The following is a 20176-nucleotide window of genomic DNA, read 5'->3' as shown; positions in this document are numbered from 1 at the left end:
TGAAATGACTGGAGATTGCCAGACATCACTATGAATGATAGAAAAAAGAGAAGAGGCAAAAATGTTATTGGAAGAAAAAGGTAGTTTATGGGACTTGCTAAGAGCACAAGTATTACAGAATGAGTCAGAGGGTACTTTAGAACCTAGGGCAGATCCAAGACGAGATAGAATAGGAGACGACGGATGACCGAGTCGGTTGTGCCATATAGATGAGTGAATAGTGGAAAGAGCTTGAGGAACGATAGAAGTGGAAGAGAAGGTAACTGGATAAAGACCGTCTTTACACGGACCCTGAAATAGTAGTTGACCAGTGAGCAAACAATAGATTTGATAATAATCTGGAGCAAATACGAAGAAAAGAAGATTATCTTTAGTAAAACGAGCAATGGAAAGAAGATTTTTACGGATGGAAGGAATACGAAAGACATTATGTAAGGAAAAATTGGAAGAACCTAGTGACATAGGTAGGCTACCAGTATGAGATATTGACATAGAGCTACCGTCACCCATATAGACATTGTGAGGACCTCCGTAAGATTTTGGATTGGTGAGAGGAAGAGCGGTCATGTGATGTGTGGCACCAGTGTCCGCATACCATTTGGAATCAGCAAACGAATGAGTACCGGCAAAAGGAGCAGCATGTGAAAAGGGGACAGGCGCATGGCGTTGTTGGGAGAAGCCATGATTAAGCAGTGAGAAGTCCATGTTGAATATAGAGAGAATGAAAAGGGATGAAGGTATGGAGATCGAAAGATTAACCCTGAACTACTGATACCATGTAGAAAGTGATTTTCCAATACATTCTCAATAGACATGTACACTTATATAGCAGTATATTACTGCCGTTACAAGAGAGTAATTAAAGGAGCAATCATGACTTGATTATTACAACAGAATCATAATAATGAAGGAAAATTGATCATGACTTGATTTGAGGCATAGGCTGGATTAGAGGAGAAAATTGAGTCATTCTAACAGGAGGCAGTGTCCAACAGTTCATCACTGATCACCATGCAGTGACTTGATGATATCCGAATCACCTAAACATTATTAAGACAAGCGACCTAAGTCAGCCAAATAGGTTCTTCATATAAACTTTAAGGCCAGCCACAATAAGATTGAAACAGGAACAAATGAATAAATGTACCTGACTGTAGTCATCTTCATTAATGTGAATGCATCAGTAATTTGAAGGAACCACGAGCAAAAATATTTGCCACGCCAAAATACCTGTGAACAAAAGTATAAGTGAAACAATTCATTACATCTGTCTTAATGACTTTTGTAACAATCACAATCTACAAATGTTATTTTCAGGCAACATATATGGATCTTTATCGTGTAATTAAAAGATACAAATACAAGAGGTGGCATAAAGCGAGCATCCCATACAAAAGCACACCAAGCGAAATTCACTTTTACTTGTACTTGAATAGTACTGAAGCAAGTATCTTGCATATGAGAATCAATCAACTACACCGCAAGAAAAGTTAGAAAGCAAAAAAAAGAAGACCTACATTTAAACTATGTATCATTACGCTTCTTACGTTTCTGATTCACCCTGAACAAGACGATGACCTGAAACAAGAGTGAGACTTGGTATCGTTCAGGGGACTTAATCCACCCCTGCAGGTTCCATATAAGAGACAAACAGAAGCAAGGAGGCACCCATAAATACAAATCTAACATCTGAACTTTCCATGATTAACAATTTCGACCACGACATCACAACTTAATTAACACAGCACAACAGATCCCCCAGCTCAGTTAGTTTGGGGCGACTATTCATCCATACCACTTAGACTAAATCATACTGGGAAGAGGCTAACAATAAGCTAATGAGATACGGGAACACATCGCTTACTCATCAATAATAGTTCCTTCTTTAGTTTGGAAGAGAGAGTCCGTTGATAGCTTAGTCAGAACTCAGTACTCAGTAGTTATGTTCTCCATAATAATTGATATTCGTGAATGAGCCGCCATCCAGACTCAGCTAATAACACTCGTCTAAATCACTATAACATGTAAAAACAATCTGGTATGTCATATATCCACACATCCTACCTCATCAAGTAGTTAAAAAAGCACAAACCAAATAGAAAAACAGAAAATAAGCTAAAATACAAACTTGACGTAGAAGATATTAAGAGTTATTGGAACACTTACTTCCACTGTTGTCACAGCCCCAAAATTCAAATGATAAAAATTCGATTCGAAACCATGAAAAACTCTAAAATAATCTCAAATATATTGAAATCATTTTACAGCAACAGTGTATCGAAACTGAGTTCAAAGTACGACTCAACGACTTGAATAATACATCACCAATTTATGTACACATGTATCAAACAATTGAAAACTGTAATATTCACTCGATCATCTCCAAAAGCGAAAGAGGGGATCCCTAACCAATCCTCCGTGTAAGCTCCCCGAGCCTGTTAATCCTCATATGCAGAACTATTCCTTATAGCATCGATTTAGTGTACCAGAATTGTGAACACAAACCCGGTAAGCTTTACAGCTCGTATGAGTAAATCATCATTTAAACATATATCACAAAGAAAAGGAAATGTAACAAATTAACATTTTAAATCATGTGTACTCATGAGACCCGGGTAGCCCATCTAGTTACCCCTTATGTCGTACAACGGCAGACAGACTAGAGCTCTAACTGATCGTAACCAACACCCGGCCAAAGGCTTGGTTCCCGATTTTAATACCATCACCAAGTCCAAAGACCAAAACATGTTTTAACAAGACTCAATGTTAAAACCACGTACAATATAACAATCCACTCATGTTTATATCGTACTAAAACCAAGCTACTCTTACACAACAAGTTATATAACAGTCACACCATTAACCGATCATACCGGAAGATACATTTTCTTCCCTTCCGGTTCCGTCGGCCACAATTATTCTCCAATTACCGAAAGGTACATTTTCTTCCCTTCCGGTCCCATCCGCCACGAATAATTCGAAAACAATAGATATTGCATAATTTAAATAAAAATCGTAACGTTATATAATATATCAAACCATATATATGTATTGTATTTACCATTTTAGTACACATACACAACTCACTATATTATATAACAACGTCACAGTTCACTCATTTTAAAGAAATTATTTCATTAACTTAAATGCATCTTAACATAAATGCAAGTCACCGCCAAGAGTAGACTTGTCATAGTGAGATTTACTCACCTTATTTCCTATGTGCAACTTCTATAACACTAAGTGAGATTCCCTCACTCGTTTCGTCAGTCACTTAGTGGTATAACAACATGCTTAGAAAATGACCCGCATAAAAAACAGGAGAATATTAAGTACAGTTAAAATCACTGTTCATGAAACATTATTCACGCACCGCCCTCAGACAGCCGCGCGTGGGGTTTATGCGGCCTGGTCGTGCAGTTCTAATGACACTGGCGGTGTCGAACATGGCGGCCGGAGGAAGGAGATCGACTGAGAAGAAGATCGAAGGCGATTTGGAGCAGTGACATCGAGGGAAAGAGAAAAAAGGGCTGCATGTTTGGTTTATGATTTAGGAAATTAGGGTTTCCAAAAATGCCCTTTTATACTCTTTCCAATAACGGAAACTAAACTTCCGTTGCTAACAACTTTCAAATACGATGTCCAATTTAAGCGTGCCACATGTCTATGAACTCGTATCGACGAGCTCTACGACTTTCGTGAAAGAAGTGTTCAAAGATGAGCAACAGATTAAAAGTCAACTCTTGAGCCACTGAAAATATAATGTTTTTCAACCTTTAATTTCCAAAATCACTTTTATTTCGTAAAGACAACAACATTAAGGTGTAAAATATGAATTTACTCGAATTACCAAACTTAATAATTTATGAGAAATTATAAGAAAATGAACTCGAAAATTGAGGATATTACAACTGTAGTAATGAACCCCAAACTTCGCAAGCACAACGTCCAGATGGCCAATTTTCATGGAGAAGGGCAATTGTTCTAGATTATAATCAGAATCCCTGCAATTCACCCACATCAGAAATTCAAAACTCAAATGAAAGAAATGAGAAAGATTGAAACGTTGATATATCTTAATTTCCTAGATTAATTAGTCAAATGTGAAACGCCTTGGAAACTTTAATAGGACTGCCTAGGAGTATAAATTTATGAGGAATTTTCTAGGTAAATATGAATACTATTTAAGGTAGATCTTATAGTCTTTGCCAGAAAAGGATCGGGGATGATCCTTGATGGTTTAATTAAACTGTAGTCCAAATTAAGGGAAATGTCAGCCTGCAAAGGGAACGGTCTGGTTGTCGGCATTTCCCTAAACAGAACCAAATATGCAAATCAAACTCTAAGCCTAAATGGCTAAACCCAAAAGCAAGTCCTTTTTCGTTGAATGATGGCTACCCAAACAAATCTATATGGCTTTTCTGGTACTGGTCTTCGTTCAATTTTTGGCCAAAAGAATTTCTTAGGTTGATTCAAACCTTCAGCAAACAAAACAGGATAAAGACAGAAAAGTTAACAAGGCACTTAAGGCAGGATCAATAAAGAAACATTTAACAAGGTGTATATATGTCTATAGCTTTAAGCTCTTTTAAATTGTTTTTGTTGGTAAACGATGTCAGGACAATACATGAGGTCGACAAAATGCAAATTTGAGTACCCAATTATGACAATATTAACTTAAACTGACTAATAAAACGCCAAATAAAATCTTAAAACAAAAGTGGGCCATTACATTATTGGGGATAGAACACAAACAAGCATAAAACCGTAATCCTTTGATAAAGAAGTCAGTGTCCCCAATTCCATCACTGATCACCAGGCTTAGTCTTGATGACATCCGAATCACCTAAACATTATTAAATCCAGTAACCCAGGTACTAGAAATCAGTTCTTTATATGAAAGGTCAGAAACAATACGATTTACTCAAGAACAAAAGGATTAAATGTACCTGGATCACACGACACAAATTGATACTTGCCACGTACATGCTGTCTGCAAAGGCACAATCGCACAATGAGATGCAACGAAAACAAATGTAAAAGTAAAGCAATTCATTACATCTGCTAATGAATTTTATAACAATGACAATCTATAAATGTTATTTTCAGGCAACATGTATGGATCTTTATCATATAATCAAAAGGTACAATGTGGCATAGAGTAAGCACCCCATAGAAAAGCACACTAAAAGAAATGCACTTCTACTTGTACTTGCATATTACTAAAGTTAGTATTTTGCATCGGAAAATTCTATGGTGCAGCGCTACATACCATACATACCTCTAATTCACAATTCATACACCACACAGACCCCACGTGTATTTTAAGACACCCTTGTTAGATCAATTTTGGACATATCACATATTATATGATTATCATATTTCTACATGGAAACAAAGATAGTATCAAATCTAGTTCCTAATGATTTCGTGTATTAAATCATTATGGTAAGGAATCCTAATTTAAGTCTAGAAGCAAGACTACAAATCAGTATTGAATCAGGAATCTAAATAAGATGACTTAACTTACAAGATGTCTTTAATGGAAGGACTCTTAAGGGTTAAAGATTCTCTATATATAGATGGTAAACGTCCCTGTTATCACTACGAGTTATTTGCGTAAGTTTCTATCCATTGAGAAAGCAGAGACTAGTGACTAACAGAAGACTTTGCCTAGCACCTTGTGACTTCGGATTAAGGCACAATGGATCACGGTGTCGTCGTTCATGAAAATGGTAAGTAAATCTCATTCACTAAGTTAACGATTAGTTGTTATGCATATGATCTTTGGTTTTGTACTCATATCATGTAATTTGATTTACATATGCTATCAGAGCAATTATGAGCACAAAAGTTTTCAGTTTTGCATAACTAAAAATCGGTTTTAGATTTTAACAAAAAAAAAAAGGGAGATGTACTTGATGGTCGCGAGCGTTACTTGATGGTCGCGAGCGTCACTGAGGGTCGCGAGCGTGACTGCTGGTCGCGAGCGTTACTGCTGGTCGCGAACGTTACTACTGAGGAATTTTGCTTTACGGGTCGAACCGGTTGCAAACATGCGGATCCGGTCTCAACCCAATCCGAACTCAAGAACAACAACCCAGAAAAATTTTAGCCGTTGTGTTTTTCAAAACGTTGAGCTTCTGGAAATGGGAAGACGACTGGATCAGAAGTGATTGAGACCTTTATGTCTCTTACGGGATTCATAACCCAAATTGCTACGGATTAAGAAGACCAAAGTAAATTGCTGCTGATTCAAAAATTTGTTTTATGCTTCCGCTACAAAAACTGCAGAAAATTTGGGGAAAAAGCAAAACAGGTTTTTCTAAAAGGTTTTCCGTTTTCAATTCAAGCAGATTATATGAAGTATATATATATATATATGTATATACATAAGAACCCTAGAGCACACCCAGCGTACATATAAGAGTAGCTTAGAGACTTGGATTGTGGTTGACGTGTGGTTCATGTATGGCTGGGAAATTTAATTTTCTATGCAAATATATACTCTATGGTTGAATTGAATGAATAAAATGATTGCATTCTATGTGTGTGCTGTAATTGATGGACAATGTATGCAGAAGTTTAAAATCTCCCAATTTTATACATTGTAAAAGGCTTACAAGGCACAGAGCTTAGTTTTCTTATAAAGATTATTTGGGTAGAAAACAAAGTTATAAGCTCAAAATTGGTTTGTGGTTTCCTGTTGGTATAATTGAACATATTGCACAAAGCATTCTTCTTTGATATCTGCAGGGAATTTTCAAGATAACAAACTGAAAAGTTGTGTTCTGTGTCTTTAAATTCATATTTTATTCTTCCAAAGAAGTGGTTAAAATATGATTTTAGAATACATACAACAATAAGCATATTTGATGAAAATAAATTCGGATACTTGGAATTAGATCTTCTGTCTAAAGATGTTGATTTGATTATTTGGATAACATGTTTTATCTTGTGTGGCTTATTGAAAAGAATTACAAAAATGTTAAGTAATTGCTCAAAAGTATTGCTTAATGTTGATTAAAGTTATGGATTGAATTACATGCAAGTATATGACTGTGTTGTTTTATGTTATTTTTGTTTTATACTTGTCTTGATTGGCATTGTATGACAAAACAGAAAACACTGAAAACTAAGAACTCATAAAATTTTCTTTTGCTCTTTAGGTAGCACCTACCTCACCTTCAACAGTGTTTTAATGCTTACTGGGTCAAATTTTAGAGCTTGGAAGGATTTTGTAGAAACCTATATCACCATGAATGATAAGATAGGCTATTGTTTTCAAAAAGATAGACCTGAAACCCCAGCAGAAGATGATAAAACCACAGTCAAAGCTAACTATAAGAAGTGGATGCATTCAAACATGATGGCTAAGAATGTTATTAGGCAGTCTATGTCTAAAAACATTAGAGGATGCGTGGCTAAGCCGGAATTTGCTACTGATTTTCTGGAGGCCGTGTCCGCTAAGTTCAAGGAGAGTGAGAAAGCTGAGATAGGTAGGCTAAACAAGGAATATCATAGCCTGCAATACTCAGGAACTGGAGGAGTCAGGGAGCATTTATTAAAGTTGATTAATATCAACAATAGGCTTAAAGAGATGATGGTGGGAGTACACGACACCTTGCTGGTGCATCATGCACTGCACACACTCCCAAGCAGTTTTGACCATCTCAGGACTAACTATAATGCTCAAAAGGAAAACTGGACTCTAGATGAACTAATAGCCATCTGTTCTGATGAGGAGGAGAGGATTAAGAAGCAAACCCTAACTATCTACCTGCTTGAAAAGCCTAAGAAAAGAAAGTCACATCAACAAAACAAGCTTAAGCCTAACAAGATCATCTCTAAGACATCAGCAACCACAGGGCCAAAGGATAACAAACCATTCAGATTCAAGTGCTACTTTTGTAAGAAAGTAGGACACATGAAAAAGGATTGTACTGGCTATAAGGCTTGGCTAGCTAAAAAGGGGGTTCAAAAGGACCAGGACTCCAAGAAGTGAGGATGTTAGCTTGCGTGTTGGAAACAGGATGAAGGTGGCAGTAAAAGCTGCATGATGTCTTAGGCTTGATTTAGGATCTGGAAAATTTCTAGTTTTGAATAACGTTTATTATGTACCTTCCATGAGAAAGAATTTAGTTTCAGTTTCTCAATTGGTTAAAACTGGATGTAGTTTTTTGATTGACAATAAAGGAATTCTTATTTTTCGAAATAAAGAGCAAATTGGTTCTGGTGTGATATTGGATGATCATATAAAGTTAAATTGTTCAATATCTCAACAAGATATTTCTTTTGTTGAAACAGAGAACACTAAAAATACTAGCACCTTAACTGGTGTTAAGAGAACCAGGAACAATGAAAAAATCTGCATATTTATGGCATAGAAGATTAGGCCATGTATCCAAAGAGAGACTGCAACTATTAGTAAGGAACAACATTTTAAACGAGTTAGACTTTTCAGACCTTCATGATTGTATTGAATATTTTAAGGGTAAGATGACAAACAAACGGAAAAAGACTGCAGTAAGAAGTAAAGAGTTGTTGGAACTCATACACACTGATATCTGTGGTCCATTTAAACACCAAACTATCTGTAGAAACGTGTATTTCATTACATTCATTGATGATTTCTCTAGATACGGTTATGTTTCTCTACTCTTAGAAAAATCACAGGCACTTAAAGCCTTTCAAATCTATAAGACTGAGGTAGAGAATCAACTAGAGAGAAAGATCAAAACAGTAAAATCAGATAGAGGTGGGGAATTTTATGGAAAATATACAGAAAAAGGTCAACAAAAGGGTCATTTTGCCTTGTATCTACAAGAGCATGGAATTAAAGCTCAATATACAACACCTTATAATCCCCAACAAAATGGTGTTGCAGAGAGAAAGAATAGAACCCTTCTAAATATGGTTAGGTGTATGATGTGTACTACTGGGTTGCCAAAATTCTTATAGGGAGAGGTTTTAAAAACTGCAAATTATATTTGCAACAGAACACCAAGTAAAGCCATAGAGAAAACTTCTTTTGAATTATGGTGTGGTAGAAAACCAAGTCTTTTTCATTGTCATGTATGGGGTTGTCAAGCAGAAGCTCGGATTTATAATCCAAAAATGAGCAAGCTTGATGAAAAGTCTGTTAGCTGCTATTTCATAGGTTATCCAGATAAATCCAAAGGTTACAAGCTATATTCTGCTAAACACTCACCCAGAATTTTTGAAACTCATCAAGTAAAATTCATAAATGAGAAAATTCACAATACAATTTATGAGGATTTATCCTCAGACTTTGAAAAACTTGTGATGGATGAGGATTTAGCAAATACATTACCTTTAGATAATGAATTAGCAGATGACATCATTAGAGAAAATCAAGATGCAGATGATCATGAAATTGATCAAGGAATGCAAATTCACAATCCAGAAAACAATATAGTTATTCAGAATCCTCCCATTGCTGCAGTGGCACCTATAGCAGAACCTAATCTTATTCCATAACCTCCACAACCTCAAAATAATCCAATTCCAGCTCTTCCTCAAAATCTTATGCTTAGAAGATCCGAAAGAGCTAGAAAATGGGGGGGGGGAATTGTCCTTACATTGTCAGTTATCTAACTGAGGCAGACGTAGTAGAAGATTGTGCAGAAGACAATGATCTAACAAATTTTGTTCAAGCTACAGAATGTGTTGAGTCAGAGAAGTGGCAAGAAGTTATGAAATCTGAAATTGAGTCAATGGAGAAAAATGGAGTTTGGGAATTAGTTGAAGCTGATCCAAGTCAAAAAGCAATTGGCTGCAAGTGGGTTTATAAAACAAAGAAAGATGCAACAGGAAACACTGAAAGACACAAGGCAAGGTTAGTTGCAAAAGAATTTACACAGAAAGAAGGCATAGACTACACTGAGACTTTTTCTCCAGTTTCTTGTAAAGATTCTTTTAGGATTATTATGGTGTTAGTAACACACTATGATATGGAGCTACACCAAATGGATGTCAAGACAGCCTTCTAAAATGCAGAGCTTGATGAAGTGGTCTACATGAAACAACCAGAAGGATTTATTGAAGCATGGAATGAGAATTTAGTCTGCAAGCTGAAGAAATCAATTTATGGACTCAAGCAAGCTTCCAGGCAGTGGTACAAGAAATTTGACTGAAAATCTAGTTGATGAGTGTGTTTATTTAAAAACAGTTGGAGATCAATTTATTTTATTAGTACTATATGTTGATGATATACTTTTGGCTAGCAGCAATCTAAAACTGCTAAAAGATACCAAAAGCTTTTTGTCAAAGAATTTTGACATGAAAGATCTAGGTGAAGCATCATATGTACTAGGGATTGAGATTAAAAGAGATAGAACACAGAAACTGTTGGGATTGTCCCAAGAAAATTACATTTCTAAAGTTCTGAAGAGATTTAGTATGGAACAGTGCTCTGGAGGAGAAGTTCCAATGTCTAAAGGTGACAAGCTCACGAAAGGTCAACAGCCACAAACTGAAACTGAGAAGGAGAACATGAAATCAAAGACTTATGCAAGATTAGTTTGAAGCCTCATGTATGCTCAAGTTTGCACAAGACCTGACTTAGCTTTTGCAGTTGGGATGTTATCAAGGTTTCAATCTAATCCAGGTTATGAAAAATGGGTTGCAGGAAAAAGGTGTTGAGGTATCTAAAGAAGACAAAGAATCACATGCTAGTTTACAGACAAGTCAAGGATATGAAGGTTATTGGATTTTCAGATTCTGATATTACAGGGAATTATTTTGATTCAAAGAAGTCCACTTGTGGATACATGTACATGCTAGCAGGAGGAGCTATTGCTTGGAAAACCATGAAGCAGGCATTGATCACAACCTCAACCATGCAAGCTGAGTACATAGCAGTATATGAAGCAGTGTGTGAAGGGGTATGGATAAGGAATTTTCTACAGCAGACTCAAGTACTCAGTCACATTGTGGAAGACAAATTGGAAGTTGTTTTGCAAGAACAATAAGAGATCTAGCAATTCCAAGCATATAGATTTAAAGTATTACAGTGTTAGGGAGAGGGTTAAAAGGGGTGAGTTAGTGGTTCTAAGCATAGATACAAACTCACAACTAGCTGATCCTTTCACAAAAGCATTACCAGTTAAAGTGTTCAAGAAACACATAGAGAGCATAGGCATTTTGCCTAACTTATATGCTTGAGGTCAGTGGGAGCTAAGTCCAGTAGGAGCAAACTAAAATTTATAAGTTTTGAGTTCTTGTTTTAATTATCTTTGTGATAACAGTTTTCTTTGTTTTAAATAAAGTCTTGAGGTATTTCAGAATTGTTATGTCATGCTACAGCTTTACATTAGTTTCTGAAAAACTTACACAAATAAGTTACAGTTGTATATATACTTGCATATCAGATGACTTTAATCATGTCTAGCATGATGATATGGTTCAAACAAGTTATAAAGTCATTAGTGTCCAGTTTATTGCTTAAAGTTCTGGTTTTTAGAACATAAGGTAGGACTTGATGTATATGTATTCTATACTTGTTAATACACATTATACATATATCTCAATACTGAGGGTTTGGACATATGTATTTTGCAGGAGCTTATGTTATAGCAAATAAACTCTGCATTTTTGTTAAAATGTAACTCATTTCTTGTTCTGCATAAGTAACTGCAAGGTGACCATGTTGTGATGAGATTTTTGATTCAATTGTTTCTGGCGCGCACTACAGTAGGTAGTATAGTTTCTGACATTACATGAACTTAATTTTCATAGACCGGAAGTGATTGTCCAAGTGGGAGATTGTTAGATCAATTTTGGACATATCACATATTATATGATTATCATGTTTAATGTCATAATCTATTTCTACATGGAAACAAAGACAGTATCAAATCTAGTTCCTAATGATTTCGTGTATTATATCATTATGGTAAGGAATCCTAATTTAAGTCTAGAAGCAAGACTACAAATCAGTATTGAATCAGGAATCTAAATAAGATGACTTAACTTACAAGATGTCTTTAATGGAATGACTCTTCAGGGTTAAAGATTCTCTATATATAGATGGTAAACGTCCATGTTATCACTACGAGTTATTTGCGTAAGTTTCTGTCCATTGAGAAAGCAGAGAGTAGTGACTAACAAAAGACTTTGCCTAGCACCTTGTGACTTCGGATTAAGGCACAATGGATCACGGTGTCGTCGTTCATGAAGATGGTAAGTAAATCTCATTCACTAAGTTAACGATTAGTTGTTATGCATATGATCTTTGGTTTTTTACTCATATCATGTAATTTGATTTACAACCCTCTATCTACCGTCCAATTCGGTATGTATGGTATGCATCGCTGCAACATAGACGAATCCATCTTGCATATGAGATTCAAGAATTACGAAGAAAGCATTGTTAAGGGTATGACTGTACTTTCTAGTCTATATTTTCTATAGTATAAATAGTTGCACTGAATAATCCATCTAATACAATTGAAGCCTTAAGTTTTGTTTTTCATTAATTTCATCTCTGCTCTTTTGTATTTCTTTTCTTTTCCATAAGAACTCTTTCATGGTATCGAGAGTCAGGTTGAAGATCTTGGAGCTTCGATTTTGTGCTTCTGATCGATCTATATGCGCTACTCAGCTCAGACAGAGCTCACAAAACTCAGATAAGTTTTTCTATACAAGTTTAGATCAGAATTGAAGAATTGGTGTGAATTTCAAGATTTAAGTAGTAAATCTTGTAGTGAAGGCTTGGATTTGTGTCATATATGTTTGATTATAATTTTCTACAAGTTTTATATGGTGAATTGAAAAAAAAGTGTGAAATTGTTGATACATGCCCGAAATTGAAACCCTAGAATTTGGGGATTTTAGTCCAGAGGCTTTCTTTGTTATGTTTTGGTGCCTCTCCTAGAACTTGGTTGTGGATTGATGAAATTTGGTGAAGGCAAGCTACGGTTAAACCATCCTTAAGGTCTTGTTCAATCCGAAAGCACTTCAATACCAAAAGTTTAGGCATATATAATAGCCTACAATTATATCTTGGAAAATTAGTGACAGACTGTAATCGAAGTCTGAAACATTTTGAATTGACATAAATTTATGTCGCTCTTAAAATTGAGGAGGTTTTTCCACATAGTTTGATATTGAATATACTTTTTCAAATTGTCGTACTCTCATTATTCTATACTCTTTTTGTAAGAGGGCATTCCATTGCTCATATCATATCCCCTATGCATTTTTCAAACGGTACATTGTTATAATTGTCATGGATCGGTTTGTATGAATCTACATGTTCATAATATTTGTCATTTGCTTTAGGGTTATTTCTTCATTATTATCCATAGTTCGTTCTGAGAATTGTTCTCTTTTTTTCTTTCTAAAATACATTTCGTTGTCGTGAGAGACATTTCTTTGTCATTCAAGATTTTAAATATGCTTCCAAGTTACGTGCAGGGAAACATATTTGCATAATTCGATCATGGTTGAGCCTTGGTTGGCTTGTAGGGAAGGTCGGTACTCAAATTCTTTAGAGTCTAATATATGTTGGGTTGGTTTAACCAACTGTAAATAGAGTACGAGACATATTAGTTTCGCAGTCTAAAAGTCTAAATAGACTTACACGAAAATTAAACATACCAAAATACATTATGGTCACTTTGGAGCTTTTGAAGATGCTTTATCACAGTAAAGATATACAATATAATTAATTTCCAAGAAATACAAATTGGATTGCAAGACCAAGAATTGAAATGGTCGTATTTTTCGATACTTCATGAAAATACTTTATCACAAGAATATGTTTGTCCTCTCTTTGTTTTTGAATTATAAAATTCTCATGAAGTTTCGTTATCATGGCAATGCTCATATAATATGCTAAATAACATAATTATAAAAATTATATAAACATAGCATATGCAACAAATAGAGCATATCATTGAACATGGTTAAGTAATTTACAAAACTTAGGCAATTATCGTATTCATGATACATGCCAATGACCATGTATAAATATATAATGCTTAAAAATTTAAATCATAGCATCATGATTTAATGACATGCTAAGTAATTACATTTTAATAATAAGCATAGCATGTAACATGGTTACATAATACACAAGGCTAAGGCAATTATTGTACTTGTGCCAAAAACCATGTATAAATATAATGCGTAAAACGTAAATCATAAAATTACGATGCAATTACATGCCAAGCAATTAAAAATAAATTTAAATTTGCATAGCATATAACATGTCACGATATTCAGAGACTACTTTACTCACGTAACATATATAATTTCATTTATATGAATGAAATGCTATAAGCAAGAAATATAATTGAGATCTTACTTGCATGTGAGTTTGCCATATAAACCGCATATTAAGCGATTCTTGATCTCATAATTCTATGTTGCTTCATTGTCGATTAGATCATCGCATTTCTCGCATTAATCGTCGTAGTGTAAGTGATACGTTACATACAAAACAATTAGAATTATATGATTAGGTCACATTTAATCATATATATATATATATTTAACTTACCATAACAATAAGTGGTAAGTTGACAACAAAACAGGAAATAATTAATGGTAAATTGCATAATTACTGTATAATATTATGGTAAAACATAAATAATGAAATAGTGAATTAAAAATCACTATGTGATAATTTTTTTAATTACCTTTTAGTTTACCACGAGTAAATTCTGATTTCCCAAAAAAAAATTTTGTGTGGATCGGATTGAGTAGATCCGGGTCGAGCACATGGGTGGGATCGACAGATCCGGGTCGAGTGCGTGGGTGGGATCAACGCAGTGAGAAGGAGGGTGGCATGCGGCGCCGATGGATCTCGTGATCAGGTGAATTATGGTTTAATAGGTTGATCACGTTGTGCCCTAGCTATATACTTGGGATTAATATTTAACAAGTCGTCAATATTCAATTATATATAAGAACTTCAAGCAGTAAAAGAGTATAAGAATTTTCTTATCGTTTGGAAATTTGTGATGCCCCCATTCGCTCATGTGGCTGCGGTTTGAGCTCCCAAGTCTTGTTGCTTAGGTATCAATCTCGTTGCCCCCACTCTAGCTTGGATGAATATAATGTGTCAGAATAAAGGTTGTGCAGGCTGAAGGGATGCGACAGAATTTTGCTAGGGTTTTGATCTCTCTCTCTCTTTTTCTTTGAAAAACTCAATGGTTAAAGCCACGTGCTGATAACGTGTTGTAGGAAAAATGGAATGAATCTACTCATCTCATTGATAATCCTCTTTATATAGGGGTCAAGATTACAATAGAAATAAATGGTAATTACAATGGCAATTAAGGCTACATAATGGTGATTGATCCGTTACATCCGTTGACCATAAACGTCATTAACTTATTCCTTTATTTGCATTAACGAAGGCACATTAATTGTGTTTTTCCTTCAAACAGGAGAGTGAATGTAAGGGTGAGTTTTGTTGGTTTTTTTTCGGTTCATAATCAGTGGAGGTTTGCCGATTTATATTCATAGATCTAATATGAATGGGGCACCTACCTACCTAGATTAAATTCTATTAAATTCTATAGGATCATTAATGTGCCTTTACCCTAGCTTTACTCATTTGTTTTCACTTTTCAGTTATATCACGAGAGTTGGGACTTGGGAGTTTCCCGTGCATGTTGGCATGTCCCATTTGGAATTTGAACACTGTTGCTGTCTTCTTCGATTAACTACTTTCTTGAAGGCATACGTCTCCTCGGTTGCAGATTTGTACGCGTTGAAGGTATATGTTCTTACTTGATATATTATATATATTTACTTAACCTTGGCATTTGTTAGTTGTTTACAGGTCTTAAGTTGTCGATCAGTCAATTTGTTTCCCTTCCACGCATCTTTGTAAAGTTATACATGCTGTTAGGGTTGATGATATTTTCCTTATTGTGGATTTGATATATATATATATATATATAGGGTTTTTTAGGTAAGTATATCCTTATCTTAGCTTAAGGTACAAATTTTCATTTTTGACCAACGTTTCGAATGAGTTTTCACATCTCCACCGTCAAATATCTAGGTAATAACGTATAGATAATCTCCACAAAGTTTCAGCCGATTCCATAACCGTTAAGATACTCATAGCTTCGATTTTCTACTCAAAATATGAACGGTTCAGGTTCGGCAAATTCAATACGTCCATTGGTTTTGATTTGTTCGATACCTTAACGATCATGAAATCGGCTGACATTTTGTGGAGATGATCTATATGTTATAACCTAGATATTGGACGGTGGAGATGTGAAAACTCGATCTAAACAATTGGTCAAAATGAAAATCCGTACCTTAAGTTAAGATAAGAACCTCCTTATGTGAAAAACCTTGTGTATATATATAACCTAGATATTGAATCGCTAAGATAAGGACCTCCTTATGTGAAAAACCTTGTGTATATATATAACCTAGATATTAATTCGGACATCGTTAACGTATTGAAATTAGATTAAATTAATGAATGAATTAAAACTGTTAAACCATTATCAAATTGGATGAAACTTTGTAGAGATAATCTGAATAATATATCTAAATATTGAATCATTTATGGTGAAAAAAATTGACCGAAAAGTGTGTCAAAATTGGAATTCACTATGTAATTTCAGAGTGAAGTTTCACTCTGGATATGGACTATATATATATATACAGTCTTTATCTAGAGTGAAACTTCACTCTGAATTTTCAGAGTGAAGTTCCAATTTTGGCACACTTTTCGATTCAATTTTTTCACCATAAGCGATTCAATATTTAGGTATGTTATTCAAGATCATCTCTACAAAATTTCATCCAATTTGACAATGGTTTGAGCTTTCAAAATTGATATTTACACGAACGGTTCACGTTGAAAAGTTTTAATTCATTCATTGATTTAATCTAATTTCAATACATTAACGATGTCCGAATTAGATGAAATTTTGTAGAGATGATTTTGAATAACATACCTAAATATTGAATCGCTTATGGTGAAAAAATTTGACCGAAAAGTATGCTAAAATTGGAATTTCACTCTGAAATTTCAGAGTAAAGCTTTCACTCAGGATAGGGACTATCTATATATATATATATAAATAATGAAGACTTAATTAGCTAGGATTTTGATTGTCCTTTCTAGACCTATTCCTTGATTTCTCATATTTCTCCTCATTCCATTTAGTATATGAAATCATTCTTAATTGGATTTGATCTCCTCTGGAAAAGTTAAATTTGCCAAATGAATATAAGGCTGGCATGGCTGTCCAAAATTTTAACTTTAGGATATCTTTCAGCAGAAGAAAGTCTGGAGCCACAAACTTCGTCAAGTCAGAATGATCATGTCCGACTTGATTAATTAGTGCATGGTAAGTATTTGTAGATTCACCTAATATCCTACGAAAATGACATGTTCCTTTAATTTGGGATCAAATTTCCAGTTTGGCACATTGACACAGACCTCAATACGTACTATATTAATTACTGGCGATTGATAACACCGACACTTCTACGTACTATTGTTTCATATACCGATTGAACATTGAATTTTATGAAAGATCGATCGAAGTCGACCATGAACTCTCCGAAGTTATCTGGACTGTCAAAGAGCAACCGACCAATTTTGTTTATTACCCTATAAGAACATGTATTATCCACACCAATTAATCCCTAGAGATTTTGCTGAGCATGGGAATGAGGTATTCGAAAGAAACCTTATACTTGCTCAATTCTTCCCAGGAAGCTAGATAAAAGTATTAGGTCTGTTTTTGTTGCCCAACTTTTATCAGATTGATGACACTCTCCAGCAGTCATAGTCAAGCACTCCAGCTTCCATTGTTTATGTGCATATTCTAGTTTATCCACTCTTTTTCTACAGTCGCACCGTCCAAACATACCCCATTAATCACTCACTGATTTCAGAAATGGACAATTGCTATTGAACATATCGAATCCAAAACAATGCCGGATCCCTGGTTCTTCCCTAACGTGGCTCATTACCAGCCTTCGATGTCCACCATTCACCGGGTCTCATGCAGGGGATTATGAAACGTAGCCAAGCCACTTGAAACATATGCTTTTGATCAAAGCGTTACTGTCAAAGCTCAACTGTACGTTGTTTACTTAATTCCTTTGCCTCTTTCGTGTACCCAATTCCTTCAACTCTCTCTTCCTCTCTTTTTCAACACCTAATACATTTGGGTTTTGGGTAGAGAACGTCAATCTTTATTAGGAAATAAGTAAGGACTTAGCTACCTAGCTAGCTCATTCGAACTTAGCTTACTGTAAATCACTATATCTGATTTTTCAGAGATACTTAACAGACAAATACAAAATTGAAATGATGATTGCAAATTCGCAATTATAAAATTGTCAAAACATGTGACATTTTGATTTAGTTAACTACATGCATACTTAAGAGAACTGGAAGATGTCGCTGGAATTCACGCATTATCTTACAAGATACATAGATTATCCTTCCACTAAAATAATTTATGTAACATCTTGTATTTAGTTAGTAGTAGTAATGGACTAATGGTATTAGTACGTATACGTAGTGGGGAAGCTTCCGGCAGTTTCTAAGGGCACCATCAAGATATATAGGCACCTTTTTATTAATTCATTAAATTATTTGGTTTATTATTTTAATTGTATAAGCCATCTGTTGGATCTCCCTATAAATCACGTATAGAATCCAGCATGCTAGAGTAGTTCAAGGCTAAAAGACTTGTGTTCTTCCTCCCACAATCTAGTGCAGCTGCTTCGATATGTTTTCAACAAAGTCTATCAGAGTCATCAGACCCATCTTTTTCTAGCTCTCCTTCGTACATATCTTCCACCTTCTTTGGTTAATACGCATACCTTCAACTCTTTCTGCATTTTGATGGTGCTTAATCATCTCCATCAATTTTAACAAGATCGATCAGAACTCTTCTTCTCTCGCTCTCCACTGGTAATTAAGCAAGAGCTTGCTCATACGAGCTACTTGTCTGCTCGCACTTTGTTTGTTTAAAGAAATTAACTAGAAAAGATGGGAGTTCAAGGCACCTTGGAATACCTGTCAGATCTGATAAGTAGTGTCAAAAGCAAGAAGAAGAAGAAGAAACAAACACAGACCGTAGCCGTGAAAATTCGGATGGACTGTGAGGGATGTGCTCGGAAGGTGAAGAAGGTCCTCTCCGGTGTAAAAGGTGCCATTTATGTCCAATTTCCATTTCTTGAACCAACCCCTTCATTGTGTACGTATGCATATATACCAGCATATCTATAGTCTCACGACACACAGCATGAAAGATGATTCATTTATTAATCTTGGTGGTCAATTAATTTGGATGATCGTAGGGGCTAAATCTGTGGATATCGACATGAAGCAGCAGAAGGCAACAGTGACTGGTTATGTGGAGGCAAAGAAAGTGTTGAAGGCAGCTCAGTCAACCAAGAAGAAGTGCGAGCTGTGGCCTTATGTTCCATACACTTTGGTGGCTCAACCTTATGTTGCCGGAGCCTACGACAAGAAGGCTCCGCCAAATATGGTTAGGAGCCTCCCAAGCACTGCCACTATATCAGAGACTGCCGTTGATGACCATTACACCGAAATGTTTAGCGAGGACAACCCAAATGCCTGCTCTGTCATGTAACTAGCTAGCTCCCCAGATCTATTATTAAAACAATTAAGAAGGAAAACCGAAAATGCTGTTTTGTATCATAATGCAAAGACAGTTTTTGGACTTTGGTGATATTTGGGGAATTTGCAAGTTATTCCTGGTGGAGTTTAATCATGCAAAGCAAGTTAATTCCCATCACGTACTATTAACTTCATCACCATCCGTGATACAAATAAATGAGGGCTAACCCTACAAATTATGTTGTTATTTCACATAAAACCAATTTGCCATTCACCAACACAACACTTAAATCTTGTACGTGTGACAACGACAACATTATGTGTCTGAGATCCATATAATTTAACAGTTAAATCGATGACTAATTGTGTGTTAGTACTGCAGGCTTTCCTTGATGATCATTTAGTCATATAATTTTATGTATATTATTTATGCGCAGCTATGAACGTCCGCGGGCCCTCGTGAGTGCAGTTTTCTTTGGAATACAAAACCTTCATGCGCGGAGGCACTTCTCATCATATTTGGAGATCAATGGCAATATTTTGATCTCCTCTTTCCAGTTCTATTCC

The 20176-nt window shown here is 35.4% G+C and overlaps 2 protein-coding genes across 2 annotated transcripts; both read left to right on the top strand.

Annotated features, from left to right (window-relative positions):
- Nucleotides 1-5704: 5704 nt before the first annotated feature.
- On the top strand, nucleotides 5705-8005 carry LOC126795882 (uncharacterized). Its single transcript, XM_050522615.1, has 2 exons — nucleotides 5705-5735; nucleotides 7170-8005. The coding sequence occupies exons 1-2, from the start codon at nucleotides 5705-5707 to the stop codon at nucleotides 8003-8005; spliced, it is 867 nt and encodes a 288-aa protein (XP_050378572.1).
- Nucleotides 8006-18722: 10717 nt separating this feature from the next.
- On the top strand, nucleotides 18723-19732 carry LOC126794135 (heavy metal-associated isoprenylated plant protein 24). The gene is made up of 2 exons (XM_050520798.1): nucleotides 18723-19175; nucleotides 19327-19732. The coding sequence occupies exons 1-2, from the start codon at nucleotides 19016-19018 to the stop codon at nucleotides 19620-19622; spliced, it is 456 nt and encodes a 151-aa protein (XP_050376755.1). The 5' UTR covers nucleotides 18723-19015; the 3' UTR covers nucleotides 19623-19732.
- The last annotated feature ends 444 nt before the right edge of the window (nucleotides 19733-20176 follow it).

This window comes from Argentina anserina, chromosome 5, assembly GCF_933775445.1.
Source record: "Argentina anserina chromosome 5, drPotAnse1.1, whole genome shotgun sequence".
NCBI classification, from domain to species: Eukaryota; Viridiplantae; Streptophyta; class Magnoliopsida; order Rosales; family Rosaceae; genus Argentina; species Argentina anserina.
The sequence above is the reverse complement of the archived record's forward strand: the minus strand, read 5'-3'. Positions and strand labels throughout refer to the sequence as shown.